The sequence below is a fragment of the Phoenix dactylifera genome, chromosome 8, assembly GCF_009389715.1.
Source record: "Phoenix dactylifera cultivar Barhee BC4 chromosome 8, palm_55x_up_171113_PBpolish2nd_filt_p, whole genome shotgun sequence".
Lineage (NCBI taxonomy): Eukaryota > Viridiplantae > Streptophyta > Magnoliopsida > Arecales > Arecaceae > Phoenix > Phoenix dactylifera.
This window is the reverse complement of record NC_052399.1, coordinates 800,021-822,492: the sequence shown is the minus strand read 5'-3', so window position 1 is coordinate 822,492 and position 22,472 is coordinate 800,021. Positions and strand designations below refer to the sequence as shown.

The 22,472-nt window shown below is 37.5% G+C and overlaps 1 protein-coding gene across 5 annotated transcripts; it reads left to right on the top strand.

Moving 5' to 3' along the window:
• Positions 1 to 10,068: 10,068 nt before the first annotated feature.
• Positions 10,069 to 21,797, top strand: LOC103710991 (ubiquitin carboxyl-terminal hydrolase 17-like). 5 transcript variants are annotated; one of them, XM_026806203.2, is made up of 12 exons: positions 10,070 to 10,606; positions 14,637 to 15,813; positions 15,919 to 16,007; positions 16,884 to 16,984; positions 17,074 to 17,236; positions 17,847 to 17,967; positions 18,088 to 18,245; positions 19,689 to 19,788; positions 19,924 to 20,136; positions 20,754 to 20,815; positions 20,910 to 21,400; positions 21,431 to 21,797. In XM_026806203.2, the coding sequence occupies exons 1-12, from the start codon at positions 10,302 to 10,304 to the stop codon at positions 21,508 to 21,510; spliced, it is 3,060 nt and encodes a 1,019-aa protein (XP_026662004.2). In that variant the 5' UTR covers positions 10,070 to 10,301; the 3' UTR covers positions 21,511 to 21,797. The 5 variants fall into 5 exon arrangements, with proteins under 5 accessions (XP_008795169.2, XP_026662004.2, XP_008795170.2 ...); XM_008796947.4 differs by having other exon boundaries at positions 10,069 to 10,606; positions 19,689 to 19,773; positions 20,910 to 21,797; XM_008796948.4 differs by having other exon boundaries at positions 16,884 to 16,969; positions 19,689 to 19,773; positions 20,910 to 21,797.
• The last annotated feature ends 675 nt before the right edge of the window (positions 21,798 to 22,472 follow it).

Below are 22,472 nucleotides of genomic sequence, written 5' to 3'. Positions count from 1 at the left end.
ACTGGTGATAGTCCAATAACAGGTTTCTGGTTTATTTATAGAATCTCATCAAGAGTTGTTATAACAAGGAACGCGAAGAGTCTCCTCCAAAAGGAGTGATAATGATTTAAAAAAATCCATGTTGAGAATATCCAATGGAAACCATCTGTTCGAAAATTTATGTCGGGAAAAATTAACTGTTGGAGAGAATCATTAACGATAAAAAATTGAGCTATATTGTTCATTGATTGTGTAATCCGGATTTAGCTTGGTCAGTCGAAGGAAATCCTAAAAAATTTGGACATTCCTTCGCTGGTTGGCATCCCTTTCTTAGTGCATGCCCAAAGAGAGATCAAAGGTTATAACCATGCTGAGGGATGGCATTTCCATCATATTTCTCATCAAAAATTAAACAAAAAAAAAAGGACAAGTTATGAAAATTAGTACTATATGATTTTATTGAAAGAGGCCCCTAAAAGTCTTGCTTCAAAATCCCCTACGAGGTAACTGCCTCTGGATCGCATAAGTCTGCATGAAAACAAAAAACCAAGTCAAGCTTCTGAAGAGTCAAAAATACGGCAAGCCATCTGCCCTCGACTGCGCCGGTGGCAGGAAAAAAATGCTGTTGCAGCGACCTTTACAATTCAAAGGATTGATTCTTAATGGCCTACTTGTACTCCTCATCAGTATGCTCGTCCTTTCTTTTCTTTCTTTCTTTCTTTTTTTAGTGTTATGCGAAAGAGAAGGCACTGAAGTTTTCCCCATGCACAGCCTCCAGATGATTTCATCTTCCTTCTAAATCCAAGACAAGGAGTCACGGGTCTCCAGTCCTTCAGAAGAAACTCCTGGACCGAGGGCACTGCCTTTAAGAAAAGGTCGAGTCCACTCACATTGGATTCTACGTAGAGGACTAACGTTTCTTTTTTATAGCTACGATAACGTTTGTCGCAAACCGTTTTCTTACAAATCCACACGTGCCTTGCACAGCTAATGCGCAAGTTGGAAGATCATGTTATGCTAGCAATTTCGCCTTCTCACGTGTGAAAAGGCATGAGAGGAGAAGTTAGGGTCAAAGAAGACTATGGATGTCATCATTGAGAATATAAAGAGAATATCCGTCAAAAATAGATATATTGTCTATCTTGTTGTGGATGTTGAAGGTTTGAAGGAATTCAAGACTAGGAAGAGTCCAAGTCTTGTTTATCACAAACAGAAGCTTGGCTCACCTAATAATGATCCAAGTTCTACCTTTAAGACTTTGAAAATCTAATAATGAATGAGTGAATAAGTATAGAGACCTGCAGATTAGTGGTTAAAGGCATAAGATTTTTGTAATGATTGGACAGGGTAAAATAAGGAATGGAAATCTAGGGTTCTAAGAAAGCTCTCCAAAGGGCAAATAAAGGTAGTTCTCCTGGGGCTGGAGGAGTTTCCATAATGCATTTTCACGGAAGAATGGCAATTTTTATATAATGTACTTCTTTGTTTTGAAAAAATATTACATATTGTAAAACCTAATTACGAAGAAAAATGGAACGTGTATGATGAAAATGTTTTATTTTTCTGAAATTCTTTGACGAAGTTTTAAAGCTTTTTTTTTTGGAGGCAAAGACTTATTACTTTCAGAAAAGAGCGAAAATAAAAGCAAAGAACTGCATAATTATTGTGCGGATGGTATCTTTAACCCGAGTCTTCTATGCATTTCTCTACACCACTAATTTGTAGAGAAACAAAAACACAAGAAAGATGACCCCAAATAGGCCCTTGCTGATGCAGCAAGAGTGAACACGGTGAGATCTATTGATACAAAAGCAGGCAAATGATTGTGTTTTGACAGGACTGCTAGAAAGAACAATTGTTCTTTTAATAATGTGTAACACCATTCATTTGGGTACAATGAAAGTTAAAAGTTCGGCATGATCGCAAAAATATCATCAGATTTGTTGCGAGTTTGCCTCGTAACACTAAACAGCAAATGTATGCATGGCATATCGAACATGGGATGTTACCATCCAGGTTGCTAGATGAAGGCTCTCATCTCCTTGTTTCTGAATCATCAAAAGTTTAGTATTTAATTTCCTTCATATTTCAGATCAGCCATTGCAAAATGACAAGCAATAATTACCAAAAGAAATACACATACGCCCAGGGAAATTGGCAAAAAATCCCAAGTCTTGATTGTCAGTCATCTGCAAAATAGCACAAACCAAATGACAGTTGAATCAGGCACTGATAGGGTGGAAGACATGCTATATGTATAACCTAATACTTGCAGGTTTTCTTAAGAGATGCGAGATGTAACAGTATATGCAAGTTAACATACAAAGTATGGTGCAAATGATGCAGCATTTAGAAACCTGATCTGACTGGAAGAGTATAAAGCTTGCTGGATAAAAGAAATTTTTCTTCTTCGCTAGCCCTTCTTAATAACTATCTCACTTTCAAAGTTCAGAATTTTTATATTTCTCTGATATTACAAGCAATATACATTCCTGAGCACCTTGCTATTTTTTCCATTTTCTTTTTCGTTCTTGTGCAATTCAGATAAGATCCTGCTCTTCACATGTGAAAATGGCAGCATATGAAAGTCATTTACAGCCACGGGTTAATACATAATAATCAATAAATGCCAACAGCAAGAACGGCAATCAGCACTTTGATGGATACAGCCAAGGCTTCGATCAGTTTCCTGCAATACTGACTCGAAGCCAGCCATTGCAGGAAACTGCTGAAATTGCTGGCTGAAACTCCTAACTCATGATAGCTGATACACCATTTTTGCGAAAAACTGGTGTAAAGCATTGTCTACTTTGTAAAAGAAACTCTCTATCTAGCAATGTGCTGAACTACTTCAAGCTAGTTACTGGTTCAAACAACAGAACAGCAAACATATTTACCACAAGCCAAGTAATCAACAAATGGTATGAATAAATGCTGATGAAGCTAAGACAGTAGAGATAACAGTAATTAAATTAGACTTGGACTATACCGATCTTTTATCACTGAAAGGTGCAGTATGATTAAGATAGCATGGACTAGACTTGAGGATAAATCTCGTTACAAGTTGTTTTCCATGCTCAATTTATCTATCAATTTTGACGAGTATTCCGAGGAGCTCAATATATCTTACAAAAGTTTCCACATGAAAGATCATGTTGAACTTTTGAGACATCGCCCTGCTGTTTCAGGCTTACAACTTGGCAACTCATACCCCAGCGATAACCATGTTTATGAATATATATAATGAAGCTAGATTAGCATAGAATAGTCTAGGACTTAAATAATGTTTTTTGAATTTTATGCTTTTGATTCTTGTATTTCTGAGAATTTTCATATTAATTATTATGGGTTTTTAAAATAACTTGCAAAAAGTTCTTCATGAAAGATCTAGTTATTGTTTTCTTCTAGAACATTGTCATGCTGTTTAGAGATACTGTCTTCCATTACATATTCCTTCTTGATAACATTATAAAAAGTTGATATTTTGTTTGCATACAAAGTGAGGAGCTGTATATTCTCATTGTTGAGCAGGCCCTGGAATTCCATTTGGTCACCTGCCGCCGTGCTTTCAGGTACTCCAGTTTTACTGCTTATTTTCTATTACAGATGTAGCATCTTCTCCATAAGTTCAGCAAAAATTCTCCTATTTGTAGTCATCTTATCCAAAGAAAGGCCACCATTTATAGAGAAATGAAGGATCAAATGCTGACATGAATTTTTTCCTTTTCATATGAAGGAGTTTCAAAAAGTTTTTTGATAGTTTCATGATTCCAAACTGGCATTGTGGAACAAGCTATAAGATTCTCGAACAACAAGCAATTAACACCAAAAGAAATAAATGAATATGTAGGCTTACCCACCATCTCCCATGGCAACAAAAGAACCATCAATTATCAAAACTCTAGCCTTGACATATTGTTGCATACTTGCATGCCAAAATTCTTTTCTAAATCACCAAACACACAAGTCTTGACTTTTCTAGATCAAAATATCTATTGCAAACTCATCAATGGGACACCATCCTTACCATCCTCAAGTGCCCTACCCATATACGAGAATAGGTTCTATTTTCGATCCAATTACACCAGCTATCCTCATAGCAATGAAAGATTAACTGTTAAAAGAATCTAACTGAAGTTTCTATATATAATATCCATTAATTACTAGTACATTAGAACATCTTAACACCTATGCATCCATTTGCTCCACAAACTGCATCACAACTTCAACACATTGATACCAAGTGGATGTTTAACCTTCATGACACCATCAAGGGTCCTCCAGCAAGATGATGACTTGGTCTCTCTTGCCCCTGCAATATCTATAATAAAGAAGATGATCTAAAGCTCTTAATTTATTTTGAATCTACTCAAACATTTCAGAGAGAACACATTACTCATATCCATCAATGTTACAATCTGCTCTTCCTTCAATCTCGAGGCCCCTACACCAACTCACTTAATGGTGTCCCTCACATTCATTTGAAGGAATTGTCATGGAGTTGAAACCACAAATATTTCATAGAAACAATAAATACTCCTTTTTTAATTCCAAGTGTGTACATATCTTTATGATGCACATATATGGCTAGAGTAGCCATAACCTTTATCATGAGGATCATCATGTCCATTTATAAGCTTCTAATAAACTAAACACATTCACTTACATGAAGTTACATCTGCAAGTCAGTTTATAGGTTCCTCATTGCGAAGTCATATACAAGTTTAGTCAATTATTAGGCAGCATCATATCCATGTCCATCCTAGATAATGACAGACTGAAAGCAAAATAAATACTTTCTCAACGATTTTCTAAATTTTAGTTAATACGCTTACATTGAAGAAAAGGTGTTTACCTGGAATGGAATAAGAAGATAAATGCTAGTAGGATCAAGTACGAAAACTCCCAGCTGATAGCCTTATAGCTTATTTTACATCATAAGGTCATTCTAAAAGACTGGCACAATCAAGAGATGTCTTGACTCCCAGCAGCTTAGAGTATAGACATCAAAGGATCAAGCTAATTCACTTCAGATGAAGATGAAAAAGGAAGGCATCTATAATCAAAATTGCAGCTCATTTCCAAACTCTTTTTCATTGATTACCAACCACATGAGGTCTGAGAGATCCAAGAAGCTCTTCTTTCCAAACTTCCTTTCTGAGTATTGATACGATATTCATGTTATTTGGTATTCCTAATTAATTATTTTCGTATTTCTTATGGTATAGTGGTTCGGAATTTTTACTGGCCTGTAAAGCTCACAACCCCCATCCTCTTTGAGTTGCAGGTTGCGTAGTATTTGGCTATAGTTGAGATCACATGTGTAAGGAATAAATAGATAGAGTGTCACTGATACTGGTTGGATGATTAAATTCTATAATTGAATCAGTTTTATTGTTCGTTATGAATCGAGATCATTATTATTCACAGATATTGAGGTTATGATAAATTTTTTTGGCCTAGCATATTCTTTAGGGCTCTGCCCTAGAGAGTGTGTAACTGTGTCGCATTCCAAACCTAGGTGTTGGATTCGGAATGTGATAGCTATAGAATGATGAATGCTCATCTAGAAGATTATAATATCACGAATAAAGGTAGGGGTTGGGGTTCTCATTCCATACAAATGACAAATACCAAAAAACACATTGAAGTGCTATGCCATGTAAAATTAATTAGCTTCAAATGCCATTCCTTTATAATACTTATGGTCCAACTTCCCGAACCACATTACTATATGCTAACTCAAAATTCAGTTTCTTCATATATCTCAAACAAAGAGAAAACCTTCGAGAGTTCAAGCTAGATCAATAAAATATTTCACTTGCACAGATCAATTAGCCAGATCAAATAGGATGATACATGTTGAATTTTTGAGCAAGTGGTTTGGATCAAACAGATGGTGTCTCCATAACAATGGTAAATATAAAGATCTCCTCAAAAAGCCTAAGAACAAAATAATCGGGAATAGCTCTAAGAGACCAAATAACTAAGCATGAACGAGATCAAACCACGGAATCTAGCAATCAAAAATTTGAATAACTAAGGATACAAAACATAATAATAAAATTGGAGAATATAAAAAATTATAATTTTTTATCTAATTAACTATAGGAGTGACATAATTTTGGGCTAAAGCGGGCCTGGACTCACTAAAACGAACACTTTACCCCCCTGTATCCAACTCCTTCAACAAAATTTTGAAAAAAAATATCACGTAATAAGTAAATTATCCATCCAAAAATAAAAGTAATAGATTGACATGTACACACACACTGTCTCTCTTTTTTTTTGATGTAGTATAAGTTATTTACTCATTTTTACGAGCTTGTATTGATTTTGTTTAATTAAGATCACCAAGCCAATTAAAATAGAGCCATATTTAGCTTGATTCAGTATTAGACTTGAGTAGGATCTATTAAAATAATAAACGATCTAAAGCTTAAAAAGTTTGATCAGGTCCGGACCCAATAAAGCCATGCTGGGTCACACGCTCCGTCTCCGGGTCATATTGCGTGCTCTCCACGTTCGAACCTCGAAAAGCCACTCTCATGAGGGCAGGCGCCCGGCGATCTCTCTTCCTATAAACACGTGGATCGGCGCAGATCCAACGGCCTGGAACAGTTGACGTTCCGCTGGACACGCATCAAACGATCTTTTGACTCCGTCGCCATGGTGGACCCCGAGAAGCCTGTGGTCTCCAAACCGGCGTCTATTTCTAAGGCATGCGCGTGACCTTGGACGTCACCGTGACGCCCGGTAGTACCGTTTAAGAACCAAAGGTCGCCGTGACGGAGACTGGCCATCCACCGTGTGTCCCCCGTCACCGCCTCCTGTCGGCCGGTTTCGGCGCGGAGAGTGAGCCGGCGGAACAGCGGACCCCGCGAATCATGGCGGATGCTTCCAAATAGCGCCGTGGAACGTATCTAACGGTTCGGTGCATTCCCAAATCCCTATATAACTCTCCGAGAATTAGCGAAAAAGGATTGAACAAAAGGCGAAGCTGGGAAAATGGATAGAATTTTTAAGGTGAATGTCTGATTATTTTTTTTTAAATTCAATCCTAATTTATCATCAATATTTAAATTCTATTTCAATTTTGATCATGAATCGAATATATTAGAAAATATGTCTATTCTGATTTCTATTCTAATTCATTTCGATCACAAATCGAACACACTTCTCACCAAAGCAAACTACAGATGTCCCCAAGTACACCCTTAAAGTGATTAGATCTGAATAATTATAATTATATTATAACTTGTAATTGGATCTTTCTATTATCTTAATGAAAACTTTTTGATATTAATATTTTTTTTTAATGCAAAAGTAGAAAATAATATAAAATGTAGAAGAAGGAAAGATCATTGATAATTTATTGGATTCATTGAGATTAAGATTATTGCAAAGATGAAACTTGACTTTAAATTTCTTGTATTAATATCAAAAGATTTTATCAACTCAACTAGCTAGCATGAAAATGCTTCTTCCCCTTATGTTCCATAAACATTTGCTTACAAGGATTGAATTAGTGATTTCTTTTATTTTATTTCTAGAAAAATGGTTGAGGTTTTGGTTAAATGAAAGTAAATTGCATGGATTCTCTTATGAGAAGCTCTCTGAAATTGAGAAGAGCTGCACATTGCTCTTGGTTTGGCATTCCTCGCCTTGAAATGTTTTCATTCCAAGTAGACAACATTTTGGATGACCAGTTTTGAAGTTACACTGCCCAACAAAATAGTTTTCAACATAACTTAGAGCTAAAGTATGTAACAATATCTTCATCTTAATGTAGTGGTGATTTTATCTTTGACTTCAAATTCGAAGTTATATTACCTATAGTCACCTTTTCTCAATCCCTCTTTTCTTAGGTGGACCCTGCCGTGACTTTAGACTTTGGCCACCATAGTCTCAAACCATCAATTTCGACTTTGAGATCAAAGGGAGACCTACTCCAAACGTAGGTAGAGGGCTATGACTGAACAAGATTTTAGACGTTCTCAACACTGCATGGAATTACGAAGCTTAAAGACCTTTTAAGATTAACTCATCCAATTAAGTATCCTCTTCCTATCAATTATTTTTCTTTTCGACTGCTAGTCTTGACTATGTGTTTTAAAATTCTCACTATAATGTCTTAAAAGCAGATCTACTATGATTAAAGATTTGATCCGATGCCTTGCAAGAATCGAGCATGGTACACACTGAAAATGATAGCAGGATAATCTTACCATCTTTGCTTGATTCTATGGAGCATATACTTTTAATGTTGCACGATTGGTTTCTAGATGCAAGTTCACAACTTAAAAGCTGCTGGACATTTTAAAATTTTCTATTTTAAAACATTCAAAATTTTTGAATGAAAGTTTAATTTTTCTTTCTAAATGATCCAAAAATTTTAAAATTTGATTTTAATAGTTCCACATACTCATGTATTTATGGATGTTTTATTCATTTAAGCCCGAATTGGACTTCAAGGATGGTGGGTTGGCGACCACACATGCACATGCGTTCAGCCTGACTTCGCCAACCGATCGACCATGAGCGTGATGTTGCAAGATGTGGCAATATTTGTGCATATCTTAATATATATGTTATGAATATTTATGCGCACGTGCTAGCGAGCCTTCATGAGGCGCCAGTAAAGAAGAGTTGATTGGGTCAAGTGTCCCATACAAACGTGCCTATAAGAGGAGAATCGGGTAGAACCGAAATCATTGTACCTTGGAAACAATTCCATCGTAGTTCCACATGAAGGGACAAATTTTATTTTTAGGACAGTATTTTCACATGCCTCAATCCACGCAAGCTTTCATTCTTTTAATTTTCATGATTTTGTCTTTTTATTATTATTTTTGAAATTCTTATTCTTGCATCTAATAGCAATTTCTGGAAACCCACTACTAACCAAAGCTTTAAGTTAATAGCCGTAGATTTGGACCAACATAGTAAAACTCATCTAATCGACAACCGCCTCTTATTTTTTCAGCATGTAATCGAAATATAGCTGCTATGCCAAAACAGGGTGCAAAGAACCTAAAGCCCTTCTTTCTTAGGTTTTAAGCTCTGGTTTTATTATGTAGTTGGTTCGATGAGCCTAGGCTCGTTTGCTCCACTTGGAAATCCCAATGGATAAATTTTGAAAGGTTTCCTATCATTTATCTGATAGCACAAACATGCTGGCATTTCGATTTTCTTCCTCTTAGGAGAAAAGTTGGTAGAGCGCTCAACATAACATAGTTGAAATTTTATTAGAGACTAGGGGTAGCATGCGTTTCCATCTAAAAGATGTATGAAGTAATGCTGTGCTATTCAAAACGGTGGTCATGATACCTAAATTGTCTAGTAGAATTCCATCTAAAAGTTGTTTTTTTCCTTGTTCATCATTTCAATGTTATAAGAAATGCTTAGTAGAATTTATATATTTTCTTAGGTAGGAACCATAATTTATGTGTTACCCAAATATCATAATAAGAAAGATTAACATGTCATGGAAATCCAGTCACAAAGTAATGACCGCAAACTTGTCTTCTAATATGAGATACTTCGTATTTCAAACTTTGAGATGTATCCTTCAAAGATGAAAAACAAACAAATTTTTTTCTCTTTCTCGCGCACATGCACGCAAGCATGCAGAAGCCTTTGATTGCATGGTTATAACAACTATAAATGTAAATAAATATATTTAAAAAAAAAAGGGAGAGAAGCAAAAGAAGTGTACCCTTCAATGTTTAAGTGCATGTAGCAAATTATATGGAACATAAAATTTTAATGAAATAAAAAATAAAATGTTGCTTGTATACTGTGCAGGCTAGAAATCAGTGAATAAAAGATTTAGTGTAATATAAAAATTAAATTACTATTTTTCAGGAAAAAAAAAATCCCATGGCTTCACTGCCGCTCAGGTGGGGATCAGATCGTCACATGGAATAAATGCACGGAATCGCATTAGTCATGTCATGAATAGTCTGCTGTCCTAAAAATCACATTTACTTGAAAAAAATAGCCCAAATCTTTTGTAACGGCCGTTACATTACACCACTTTTTCTTGCTTCGTTGTCTTATTCCAGAGGAGAGACCTGTAGAAGACGACCATCCTAATGACGCTCTCTCAAATAAATATATTATCTTAAATTATATTTTCTTGGCTAGAATCGTTTCATTCCGAGAGATCGGCATCATGATCTCATCATACGACGGCGTCGTCACGGCGGGAGCACCATAAGGATCCGGTGTACCTGATCGCGGCGGACGGCGGAGGATCTATGCGCCCGGCGGAGGCGGCGGAGCTCCGGAGTTCAGGCTTGGCCTGGGGCGCCGGATAAATGCCCCACCGGGGGGATCTAGGGCTTCCTGGCGCCGCCATGGTGGCCCTCCTCCTCGGACCTCTCCTCGCTCTGCTGCTCCGCCGGCGGTGGAGGCTCGCAGCGGCGCGGCGGGAGGAGGTCATGCGCCTTGCGCAACTTGCCGCGGAGGAGGCCACCCGGGCGGAGGAGGAGGCGGCGGTCCTCGCTTACAGCCCCATCACGGCTGCAACCGCTGCCGGCCGGGGGCCACGGACGGCGCAGTGCGCCGTATGCTATAGCCCCACCACCACGAGGTGTTCTCGGTGCAAGGCCGTCAGATACTGGTAAGTGGGCGCGGATTCCCCATCTCATTCTCTGTTTCCGAATCATAATTCTTGTGCGAGGGTTTCTTGGAGAATTTGTTCGAATTTTCTCAATTTTTTTGCTTCTATTGGGCTATCATTTGGTTCATTAGCGTGTGAGCTTCGAAAATTGGTCAAATTTAGGGCTTCCATGTTGATTTTCGCTAGATTCGGCTTGCGTATCTATGTAAACCCAAGCTCACGTATATAAAATTTCATCTTTTTCCGAAGGCTTTCCAACTTGCTGCAAAACACTGTCTTAGGTGTCTGACTTCTTTCAATTTGATGCATATAAATGTTTGGGTTAGACGAAAAGAATCATGAGAATAATCGGAGAGTTCAAGAGTATAGAAAAAGGTAAAATTTGAACCCAGTAATAAGGGGTAAGAACAAATCCAACAAAACAACATAAGGTTATTGACCCCTGTATATAACTACATGCTGTTTCATGCTTTCCTCTCCATCTGAACTCATCCTCGGTGTAGTCACCACCTTTATCATTGTCTTTTCAACTCTTTCCGTACCAGTGTTTTGTATTCTTCTAATTGCTGTTTTCATCTTCCTCTTCCAAGCTAAGTTTCATATAAGTGATTTCGTTGGCATAAGAACGTTCTTGTGTGCATAACAATCCCAGTTGCCCCCTATTATTTGCTAACCCTTCCGTTAAGGGAGTCATGTCATTGAGCATCATAATGACCATCAACACTAAATCTGATGCAATGTGCCCGCTATGTATGCGAGCTCCACCTTGCGACGTGATGTTTGTCAAGTAGCTAAATGAACTAACATTCTATCCTTTACAGAGGCATGCCTTAAAGGATTAAGCAATACTTGATCATACTGATAACTTGGTCAGTTAGAACATATATTTGCTTGGGCATGGAGCCAAGATTCATCCCTTGGGGGTCAAATTATTTACCATTTGTCAAGCAATAATCAAAAGTTAGGACGTAACATAGTGCTGCCAGTGATGCATAAATTACAACCTTTCAGAAAATATCTTTATCCTTGTACCAATCATCCTAGATAAATTTTTAAAAATATTTATTAAGAAATTCTGAGATATATGTTGAAAGCATGAATTTGAATTTTTTAAAAAGTTATTGTTGGTTGATGAGGATTGATGGATCAAATCTGTGATGGTTCTTTTTCCTCCTCAACAATGAGAACTCCAAGCTAGCTTTGAGACCAATTGTCTGATGGCAATGGTGACAACGTGGCTGAGTGCCATAGTTCTAACTTCTAAGAGGCACCTCTGACACTGTTTGTGATAAGGAAGGCATTGTGATTATCAATTGTGGATGATAGAATCCTCACAAATTATCACAAAGGTCCTTGAAAATCCGTGACCTCACGATTGCCAATATCCCACTTCTTAGTGAGGTCTTTCCTCAAGATCCTGGTGGAGATGGACCTCCTGTTATTGGTTGCCAGTTTTGAGGTATCCCCCAATGGTTAGCAGTCATCCTTCTTGATCACAGCTCTCTCTCACTCCCCCCACCCCCCCAACAAACTTCTCTGATGGGTTCTATTTAAGGAAGGTTTGGATCAACATGGGTGAAATAGGCATTTGGGTGGGAGCACGAAGAAGGTGGGGAGAAGGCACCTAGGTTGGTAGGGCAGGCAATGAAGTAGCAAGTTGGTGAGGAGGTCAAAGAGAAAAGACATAGGAATGGGTTTTGTTACTTATTTTATTTTATTCTTGTAATACTTTTCAGATGGAGCAACTCAATATTAATTAGAATGGTGTACAGCTGTCATTTATAAAAGGAACAGCAATTTTCAAGTAAACGTCGTACCAAATCATTGCAGACAGCTATTAGGATATGAAAGGAATTGTTCAAATTGTTTCGAAGCTGGTGGTTCTAAATGGGCAGCTCATATCTGTAAATAGGTGATCTCTTTTTCCAATCTTGTAGCCATTATAGGGTATTGGAATCTTATGAGACTTTTAGAGTAGTAAGATAAGAGCAAGAATGACTATATCCGTTTCTTCATGAGTTTTTATTCTTCTTATTTTTCCTGTTTTATTTATTTGAAGCAGACTGTGCCAGAGTTTGAATAACAAATATATGATTATTTGATGAATTCCTTAAATACTGTATTAGGTATATCAGTCTCATATGGTGCAAGATCACAAACTTGATCCAGCACATTTGTGGGATCATATTTTGACAATAGTCATTTCTTCTATGATAAATATTGTCATATTTTATTAAGGAAAAAGGGGAACTGTGGTGTAACCATGCACATTTACCCTGAGGTTGTGGCTAGGAAAAGAAGTGGGCATTAAGCTGGTGCCCTTTGTGGGATGCTATTTGCAAGTAGGAAGGAGAGAGAAGATTTTATGGTTGGAAACATAGGATATAGGACTATGTGATGTAGTGTGATATAGTTGCATGGTTGAGATCTCTCAAATCGAAAGGATAAGAAAATATTGTTTATCCATCTTTCTGCTATACAATGCCACCTCCCTTGATATGCCCATGCATGAGGCTTGTCCGATTGTCCATGTTTCTCCACCCACTTTTCTCATCCCGCACATTTCCTTACTCTGCCTCTCCCTATCCCACATTCTATCAGCACGTTTTTCCCTTTCTCCGTGAATTGTTAATCACGTAGTCAAAGTTTCAAGTCCTTCTAGCATTTATTATTTATTTATAAAAATTTTATTTTTATCAAAAAATTTAACACATGCATCGCATGTGCTACATCCTAATACCTATTAGAGTAATCACTTATACAAAAAAAAGTAGCACCAATTTCAAATGTTCTGAGAATTTGAAAGGAGTGGAACACCTCGAGCAAAGTTATAATAGGAAGTTGATCCTGATTAAGGTTGTGAGATCTGGAAGTAGGAAGAATGAAAAGTATGTTCCTAGTTAATCTTGGAGTGGGAGCCAAAGGAATCATTAGGGAGGCAATGGAATAAAATACACCCCAGCCTCCTCTAGCTCCAGCCATGTACATGGTCAGATTGAAGCAATACATGTTCGCAAGTTCTAGTATATAATAAACAGCATTTTAATGCCTTCTAGTTCTAGCATGCAGCTATTTCTTAATTTTTAAACAAATTAAAAATCTTTGTTTGATATTAAAGAGGAAAACATAAACAGTATCTATGCCTATAAAATAAAACATGACCTGAACTTGAAAATGGTGAATAAGAATTCATGAAACAGATCCTAAATAATTGAGAAGGCTTGGAGTTTATGGTTATCTGCTTCTTATGTTCATATAACCTTGGTTCTGAAATTTGGAGAATTGTGCTTTGGCAATTGTGAAGCATGAACAAAAAGGTAGGACATGACATTTATATATTCAGTTTATTGATTGTTTATGTATAGGTGATTCAGCAATTGTTTAAGTATGCTTGTGATGACAAGCTTGGAACTAGAACTGCATGATTACAACCTTATCCTCGTGGGTAGTTTCTTTCTATAGCTGGTGAGTGTTAATAAAGACAAGCTTGGACTAGAATTACATGATTACAACCTTATCCTTGTGGGTGGTTTCTTTCTATAGCTGGTGAATCTTAATAAACTTTGAAGACAAAGGCTGTCGTTTTGCAAAGGTGACACTTGCATTATCTATTTGATTCAAGCAAGCAAATATCAGCTGCCATGGCTTTTTCTAATCGCTCATTGTATTTTATATGCTGAAGATTAGTGCTGGTTTTTTATTTTTCCGTTCAATTTTATATCCTGGACCTGAAGTCTCTAGGAGACATAGCAAATCTTCGGTTGCTAAAGAGTCAGCACTAATATATTAATTGATTCTGTGAACTAAATTATACTAAGAAAAGGTGGAGCTATATTCCTCTATCAAATTTCTATGTTAGGGTCAGATCAGAGGATGATATGTTGTTCCTTTTTTCTTTTTTTGTCTTTATACTTGTTCAAGATAATAGCTCAATACATTTAAGCATCTCAAAATCATATATCCATTATTTACAGCGATTTTGGAAAATATTATGCTCAAAATACTTGGTTTTTCTTCTTGACCATTGCAGCTCAGGTAAATGCCAGATAATCCATTGGAGACAAGGGCACAAGGATGAATGCCATCCCCCACAAGTTGATGATTACTATAATGGCCAAGTAATTGTCTCCAATTTGATGGAAGTAAAAGCTCGACAACCTGATTTACATAATGACAATCTGGAAATTGAAGGAAAATCAAAGAAAGAACCCATTGTGACATCCCCTGAGAGACCATCATCTGAATCCAACTTCTCTTCTGAAGCTTTTAGTGAGAGTGAATTTGCAGATACATCTGGAACAGAAAGCTCTTCCGATTCTTTCACTGAAAATTCATCATCTAGCTGCTCTACAACCTCTGGCTCAGAGAAGGCTTCTGCTAGTGAGGACCCCAGTTTACTTCATAATGCAAGTATGGGAGAACCTTACAGCAAGGATCCTACTCAGCACATGGCAGACGTAACTAAAGTTGCTCCTGAATTTTCTAGTGTGACCTCATCTGTACATAGTATTTGTTGCACTAGTAACTTTCAGCAAAGGCCATCCAATTCTAGAACTGAAAAGGTTGCCCACAAGTCAGGTGGTCCTTTTAGCACAAGCATCATTGGTTCTGACAATTGCACAGATGCTAAGCCTTGTGAAGATGCTGGTGTATGTCAGGATGCTCTTGTTGATTCAACCGTGGCTCAAATCTCTGGTGATGTTGGATCCATTAATTCCCAATTAAGTCAACAGGGTAATGCCAATTGGTTGGGTGAAAAATCACAAATGCATATCTCGTCCAAACTCTCCAACCAGGCTTCACCTTGTCAAACAATTTCTGCAGCTGAAAAACTGTCTTGTGAATCTGCTCCATTGGAAGGTACAGTGCAATCTGACCATACAAAATTGACAGCTTTGGGTACTGTCGCTAGTGGGCAGCGCAATGATGTATGGTCACTGCAGTCTAGAGAGTTGAAATCGCAGTCTTCTGCTTCTGCTGATCATGCATCTTCTAGTGGCAGAGTGCACTATGTATCACCTGATGGATCTTTGAAGGTGGAAAATGCTCCTAAAGTTCGTGTAAAATTATCTGAAAATACAGCTGTACCAAATGGAAGTAGTGACTTTAAAACATCTGTTCGGAAAGTTGTTCAGCAGTTGAAGTCTTCAAAAGTTTCAATGCATCATCCATCTGCTTTTGGAAGTGATATATCAAGAAAGTACAAGGTAGCTTATTGTTTTTCCGAATAGGCAGTGCAGTTTATTTGCTCGTTCTTTTGCAGTGTGTTGGGTATCTAATCCATGTCTTTTTCCTCTTTTCTCTGTTTTCAGATGCTTTTTCCATATGATTACTTTGTCAAGCTTTACAACTGTGACAAAGTGGAGTTGCGTCCTTTTGGTCTTACTAACTGTGGAAATAGGTAAAGGTTGATTGCTGCTACTTTAAACTTGAAATTTGGTATTCATGCAAGTATTATTAAATCCAAGATTCATGTCTACCTGTCTGTCTGACTTTATGTAAAAGTCAATAAATGTTCACCGCATCAGGTGTGCAATTTTAATTTTTTATTTCTCTTTCCATCTATGTCTTATATCCTTCCCAGATGATTCTTCATACGAAACTATTGGAGTCACAGAATATCATTGTAAAACTTTTTTGTTTTCAGTTTTCAAATGTGATCAGTAATACATGTGCTGGTTTTAATCATTCTGAGTAAGAAACTTCCTTTTCTTTCCAGAATTATTGATGTACAGGTGATCAATATTTCATCTATTTATGCACTACTATATTTCGTCCAGTTATGCACTGCTATGACATGCACTCTCATGCTAAACTTCCTACCTTATAATCCATCAGAATTTCAATACCATGCTCATGAATTCTTCTCAAATTTTATGAGTTCTGGCCAATAGCTTAGTTTTAGCAACAATATTAGCTATTTTGAGATCTTTTGGATAAAAGCCAACTTCTCCTAAAAAGATTAAATTGTGTTTATGAAGAAAGGAAGGTACCTTGCGCACCCAATACTTGGTCAGAATGGTTGGCACCCTTCGCCTAAGGGCTTCCTCTTGGTTAGAATGGTTGGCTTCCCTCTCCTAAGGGCTTGCTCTTGGGAGAGGCCTAGGTTCAAACACTTGTGGTGGCACATTACCATCATATTGCTGAAAAGGACAAAAATTAGAAGCCATATACGAGCAATATTATTGAATGTTGTTTCTTGATTCTAAGAACTGAGCAGCTCTATCAAGCATATGACAAGTATATTTTTTAATGCATCACTTTTTGTTTATTGCAGCTGCTATGCAAATGCTGTGCTCCAGAGCTTGGCATTCACCCGGCCACTCACAGCTTATCTTCTTCAAGGACTTCATTCGAAAGCATGCATGTTTTCCCTCTGTTAATATCCTTTTTGGCATTCTAATTTTCTTTTGCCTTTAAATAGAAAGTTTTCTTACATAATCTTCAACATTTGTCCTTGTTTCTAGGCCAAAGGAGAGAGTGGTGTTTTACATGTGAATTTGAAAGTCTCCTTATGAAGGCAAAACAAGGACAGTCTCCCTTATCCCCCACTGGGATACTCTCTCATATACACAAAATCGGAAGTCATCTAGGTCATGGGAGAGAGGAAGATGCTCATGAATTTCTTAGGTGAGTTGGGTATCGACCATTGCCATTTAATTTTTACGAAATGATTTGGTTTGATGGTATGCAGATATGCATCCATTGATTTACCGGACTAGGTTACTCTATAGTTCATTAAGTGATTCACAATAATTATTAGTACAGCTTTTGGTTGGTATTATTGAAGATTAAATGAATATAGATTTTTAATATATAGCCAATATCATTATTCGTTTACTGCTGACAAATGCTTATACCACCAATATGAGGCAATCAGATTCACCTTATAGCTTTTGATGTATTAGTTTGTTTTGAATTTACGTTTTACAGTGTACTTTAGAATAATTATTTGAATTTCTAGAATTGTTCTAAGTTTATTTACTATAATCACAGGATTCTTTCCTTGTGCAGTTCAGATGTTTGTAATATCTGAGACTGCAGAAAGCTCCTTGGCATATTATTTCTGGTTGATATTTTAGGTTTAGGACCCATCTGGTGTGTAAATGTTACCATATGTATTTTGCAGAACTGATATACCGTTGTTTTGCTTGTTTAGATTCAGTTGATGATGCATAATTTATGTGTTGACAATGATTCCCGCTATTATGGGCATTCATTCAGTGATTTATTTTGACAGACATGCCATTGATGCGATGCATTCTGTGTGCCTTAAGGAAGCTGGATCATATGCAGTTGGCCCATTGGCTGAAGAGACTAGCCTTATACAACTAACCTTTGGTGGTTACCTTCGATCAAAGGTTGTTTTTTTTGAGAAAAATTAAGTTCCTTGAATTTCAGTTTTTTCAATGACTAGTTCATTTTTATTTCTTTACATCCGGGAATGAATGGTATATATTGATATTGATCGGCAAATCCAGATAAGGTGCATGAGGTGCTGGGGCAAATCTGAACGACATGAGCGGATGATGGATCTGACTGTAGAAATACAGGGGAATATTGGAACCCTTGAAGAAGCTCTTAGAAAATTCACAGCTACCGAAATTTTAGATGGGGAGAATAAATACCATTGTAACAGGTTGGTTAATTTATTTTAACCTCTTAATTCAAGAAGTAGTTAATTATTGCCACGCCATTTGGTATGTTTTTCCATTTATTAGGTTAGATACATCATTTCTTCCACCAATCTTATGGAAACTACATTTATGATTTTTACGTTCAAACAGAGTATTAGATGCAGGGCATTGGTATTGCACGACCACATTTCTCAAAGGGCATTCAAATGAATGTTTGCCTTTGATGTCACCTGTAACAATAGGCTGATCTAGATCTAGATCCATTTCTTTAAATTGGTCAGAATGTCTTTCGAAATGGACATCCAAATGCCTAACCTCGTTTTCTACTTGATGCAATGATCTTGACATCACTTGACTCTTGCGTAGTTTTTTTACTTGATATTTCATGCCTAACCAGACATTGTCTTACACATCTATTGACTTATTCAACCTACTGGTGTTTAGTATATTTCATCTCTTTTGGGAAATTCTTGTCCCTTTTGGGAAACTCGTGTCTGGAATTCTTTTCTTTTTCTTTAACTTGAATAAGCAATGGCTATTGTATTTGTATATTGGGTGCTTTCTATACTTTTCCTTATCTTAATAATTATTATTTTTTTGCATATATACCCTTATAAATATCTGAAATTGCATGTATACCCTTGCAAAATTGCTATCTACATATATATCCTTGTAAATGATTTCTTTTTTGCACATCTACACTATAGTCAACATGCCATCCAATACTGTGAAGAAATGAGTTGCTTAAAATTGAAATGATTGAAATATCCTTAACAGCTAGCCTAGCTGTAAAAAATGCATTGTTCTAAGCGGTGAAGGTTTTACCATTTTAATCTCTCCCTTGTTCTCATCCCTCCCTGTCTTATAGCCTGTGTCCCTTCACCTGCCCCACATCTTGCTCCCTAGGTTGCCGGCCCCACCCCTCCATCCTCTCGCCGCCATTCCCCCTGCCTCCTTCTCTAGGAGGTGGGGCTAGTAACATGGGGGGAGAGGGAGGCAGGAGGGAAAGGAGGGGAGAGGGCAGAGGGGTGGGGCTGACATCATGGGGATTGTGATACTGGCAGGCAAAGGGATGTGGTCTACGAGATGGGGAGGGATGAGAACAGGGGAGAGATTAAGATGGTGAAGTGTTAACCATTTAAAACAATGAATTTTTACGACCATATTAGCTGTCATTTTGATTTAAACTGCTTGTTTCTTCACAATGTTGGATGGCATGTTAGACCGCAGGGTATTTGTCCAAAAAGAATTAATTTATAAGGGCATACAAACAAATAGTAAATTTGGGAGGGTACAAATGTAATTTCAGATATTTAAGGATATACATGCAAAAAGCCCCTTAAATTCAATTGTCCTGCAAACTGTGAGGTACTTGTATAATTATATTTATTTGTCATGAACATTTTTATCTATAATTTTGATCCCTGTGACATGATTCATTTCAGATGCAAATCATATGAGCGAGCAAAAAAGAAACTGACCGTATTGGATGCCCCTAATATCCTGACAATTGCCCTGAAACGATTTCAGGTAAATGTCCATAAGGTAAGGCATTTTGCTTCCATTTGCAGTCAAGCTTTTATCCGCAAGGAATGTGGTGTACATTGGCTTCAATCTACAATTAAGTGGAGTTCTCAGAGGTAGTTTGGTTTGTCATATTTACTCATTGATGATCTGCAGTCTGGTAAATTTGGCAAGCTCAACAAAGCTGTTAGGTTCCCTGAGTATCTGGATCTAGCTCCTTACATGAGTGGAACAAATGATAAGTCCCCAGTATACAGGCTTTATGCGGTGGTTGTTCATCTGGATGTCATGAATGCTGCTTTTTCCGGCCACTATGTATGTTACGTGAAGAGTACACAAGGAAAGTGGTACAAGACGGATGATAGCATGGTATGTTATTTGTTTTGAGATCACTTTCTTTTGAAGTCCTTTTGTCACCTTATTACTAACTTAAAGTGCTGCTCTCTTTTGCTGGACATTACACAGATATTGGTTATGGTTGGCAAAAAAGAAAAATCATTGCCTCCTCAGCATTGTTTATTATGGCCTTCCACTTTCTTTTTGTTTTTCATTTATCAGCTTTTTGGATTTTCAAACAGTTAAATGAGATAATACTTTCCTCACGTTTCTTGATCCATCCACAGCCAAACTGGATCTTTTAAAATGACAGCTGATCCAGCATGTTTGTAAGATAAAATTATCAGCTGCATTTATGTAAAATATTTGCACTTCTCTGGTTACAAGATTCTGCAAATTGCTATCGAATTGTTGTTTATTCTCATTTCATTATTTGTCATTTATGACTTTTTTTTTGTTACGAAATATTACTTATATGAGAGAAGAATAATAAAACAATTAATTCTGTTACCACGTGAGAGAGAGAGAGAGAGAGAGAGAGGGAGGGAAAGATTAAAGAAGTATTTTATTGTTTACCAATGCTTTGCCATATGATTTACGTGTCAACACAGACTACCTAATACTAAAACTGCTTCTAATGTTAACTGCAGGTAAAACAGGTGGAACTTGAGAGCGTCTTATCAAAAAATGCATACATGCTTCTTTATGCAAGGTAACTATAGGTGAAGAAGCCCCTTTTTTAAGATTTCAACCAGGATTCCATTTGGGTTTCTGCAGTCTTATAAATTGGTTACCTTTATTTTCAGGTGCTCACCGCATGCCCCAAGCTTGATAAGGAACACAATCTCCCAAGGCCAGGTAAAGAGTAAGAAGAGCCAGTGCAAGGAAGCTGTTTGTTCTGAGCCCATAGGAGAGAAAGCAAGGTCCAATTCTGTGATCTCGCACCATGCTTCATCAGTTGTGCAGCACACTGGAGAAGATCACCCCTACCAGACCACCAATAACCATTTCAGCTGCGAACCATACAATCTGTTCAGTGAAAGGTCTCTGTTTCCCAAGACGGATTCTTCCAGCGACAGCTCCTCTCTTCTCAGCTGCTCGGATGAAGGCTCCTGGAGCACTGAGAGCACCAGGTACTCTACCAGCACCGACGAGTATTCTGAGTACATATTTGGAGAGTCAGATCATTACAACTGGAATAGCCCTCTAAGATTCTCTGAGGATTCAAATGGTTACACTCATTCCCCAGTAAACTTGAGACTTACTTCAGAAATTGTCTCAAATGGGCATATGTCAGATCGCTTTAAGAGCAGTATTCTGGCATCAAACATTGCTTCCTCATACCAAGAAGATGGCCGTCGTGTGAATGCTGCTAAGTTATGGAGCAGAGCGTCCAGTGGTCGGTAGCATTTAGGATAAGAGCAGAGAGGGATGCTCGAAGGGTGCGGAGTACCCTAACATTTTGTATTCTAATAGAACTAATCCCAGTAGGAAACTAACAGAGCATGGTAGGAGTAGGGGGACTGACTGGGTTGAGGTACAGTCCATTGTGTTGATGAGGAGTTGCACTACTAGGGAAAGAAAAGCTCAAACATTTTATTGATAGGTTTAGGTTGTGAAGAGAAAATAAGATTATGCTGTATTAATTTATTATACTGTAAGTTCAATAGAAAAGTAAAAATGAAAATTTAAAAGCTGTGGATGTCATGTCTAATACATCGCAAGATGGGAAAAGTTTTGCACTTTCATTCTATTGTTCATGGCTTTTGGTTGGCTGCAACTTTCGAGGAGATCATATTATTTTTGAAGAAAGAAGGCACCGCTTCTGTCTTCCTGGAAATCACTGGATTTTATCACTGGCATAACTATAAACTGAGTTCCAAATTTCTGATACCGGATAAGTGAATCCCATATTCACCTAATATTTTGTTCAAGGGCGGCATCAGATTTTAAAGTCGTCCACTTCTAATGTGATTAGTTTTTCCGAATCTTCTCCAACTTTTTTCTATCTTATGGTAGACTTCCCGAGTCTGTACGCATGAGGAATATAGAAAGACCATCAGAATCCAATTTGAACACAAGGAACGTGGCATTCAACACTGTGGCCTAGATCAGGGATACTACTTAAAATCTATAGTGCTCTGAAAGTGATTAGTGAACTGCCAGTGCCGGGGCTCTCATCCAAGGTGCAGACCGCAGAATGAGTAAGAACTTTCTCCATAAAGATCTTCAGAAGCCAGGTTAAGTCCGGGTTGTTTCAAAGGTGCTATTGAGCTGAATCATATCAGTTCAATTCCATTCCAATGCCTGGTTGACTCATCTAAGACTTTGCCGTGATGCTTGATATCCGATGGCAAGATTTATTGTTA